The sequence below is a fragment of the Pinus tabuliformis genome, chromosome 3_1 (assembly GCF_031772625.1).
Source record: "Pinus tabuliformis cultivar Carrire ecotype Pingquan chromosome 3_1, CPIR1, whole genome shotgun sequence".
NCBI classification, from domain to species: domain Eukaryota; kingdom Viridiplantae; phylum Streptophyta; class Pinopsida; order Pinales; family Pinaceae; genus Pinus; species Pinus tabuliformis.
In genome coordinates, this window is record NC_142301.1 from 81,985,640 (window position 1) to 81,986,815 (window position 1,176).

General features: G+C 42.9%; 1 protein-coding gene across 1 annotated transcript; it reads left to right on the plus strand.

Annotated features, from left to right (window-relative positions):
* Nucleotides 1-453: 453 nt before the first annotated feature.
* Nucleotides 454-951, plus strand: LOC149185873 (uncharacterized). The gene has a single exon (XM_089409152.1). The coding sequence runs from the start codon at nt 454-456 to the stop codon at nt 949-951; it is 498 nt and encodes a 165-aa protein (XP_089265278.1).
* Nucleotides 952-1,176: the final 225 nt, after the last annotated feature.

Below are 1,176 nucleotides of genomic sequence, written 5' to 3' on the forward strand. Positions count from 1 at the left end.
AAGGAGAGGACGCAGGAAGAAGCAGGCGTTGAAGGTTTAATGGCAGCAAGTGTGGGGAGGGGAGAGATCACCTCCTACAAGAGCATGGCAATGGGGGAGGCAAGTAGGGAACGAGCGCAGAATGGGTCAAAGTCAAACATCATAGAGAACCCAACAAAGGGAACCAGCTGGCAGACGGGTTTAAGGGGAAAATGCCTCCCTAGCGCATCGAAGAAACCCAAGTTCGTAATACCGAGCAAAAACCTGAAGAGTATACGTTACATGAAAGATTATGCCTTAATATGAAAATTTGTAGGGTTCTAGCCGTCTGAGAAAGATCTATCCAAATGGATACAACAGAGATGGAAACCTAAGGGTCATGTTGAATTAAAATTGGGTGCTAAGGGTTTTTTTACAGTAATATTCTCCAACATAGAAGACAAAGAAAGGATTTTCGAGGGAGGCCCCTACTTTATGAACAATGCTGGCCTATTTATTCGACACTGGGAAGACTGCTACAATCCAGACAAGGAGAAAATGCTAGCAGCCCCGGTCTGGATAAGACTCTTTGGGCTTCCAATGGAGTTTTGGGATCCGAAGATTTTAGAAGGGATAGGGAATGCTATAGGATCATTCGTGAAAGTAGCAGAATCCACTAAAAGAGGGAGATATATGTCCTACGCCAGGATATGTGTGTATATGAATATAACTGAACCCCTCCCAGAATTCATTGAATTAGAATATCATGATGAGATCTGGCAACAACCAGTGGATTACGAGCATATACCGTTCCGGTGTAGACAATGTCATGAATACGGCCATCTTTTCAGGAAATGCCCCTTAAATAGAACAGAGGAAGCAGTGGACAAGAGAGAAGAAGAGAGGGCAACAGCAGAGGAACCAGGACGGGAGGAAGAGGGATTTAAAGAAGTACAAAACAAAAGGAAATCAGGGAGCAGTACACCCCAATGACAAATACCCAAGGAAAATATACCTCTGGAAATGAAAAATAAATTAAAAGCCCTCCAGGAAGAAGAAGTTGAGATGGAAAAGGAAGCCAGCTATGAGGAGATAATGGAAACTTTAAAAGAATCAGAAAAACACGTATCAGGACAAAGAGATACAGAACAAGGAGAGGTAGAAGAGAAAGGGGAACAGATATATGAACAAACTCATGGAGATAGACCCACAAAAAGA

Coding starts and splice junctions, on each gene's coding strand:
- LOC149185873 (XM_089409152.1), top strand. CDS start 454: ATGAACAATGCTGGCCTATTTATTCGACACTGGGAAGACTGCTACAAT.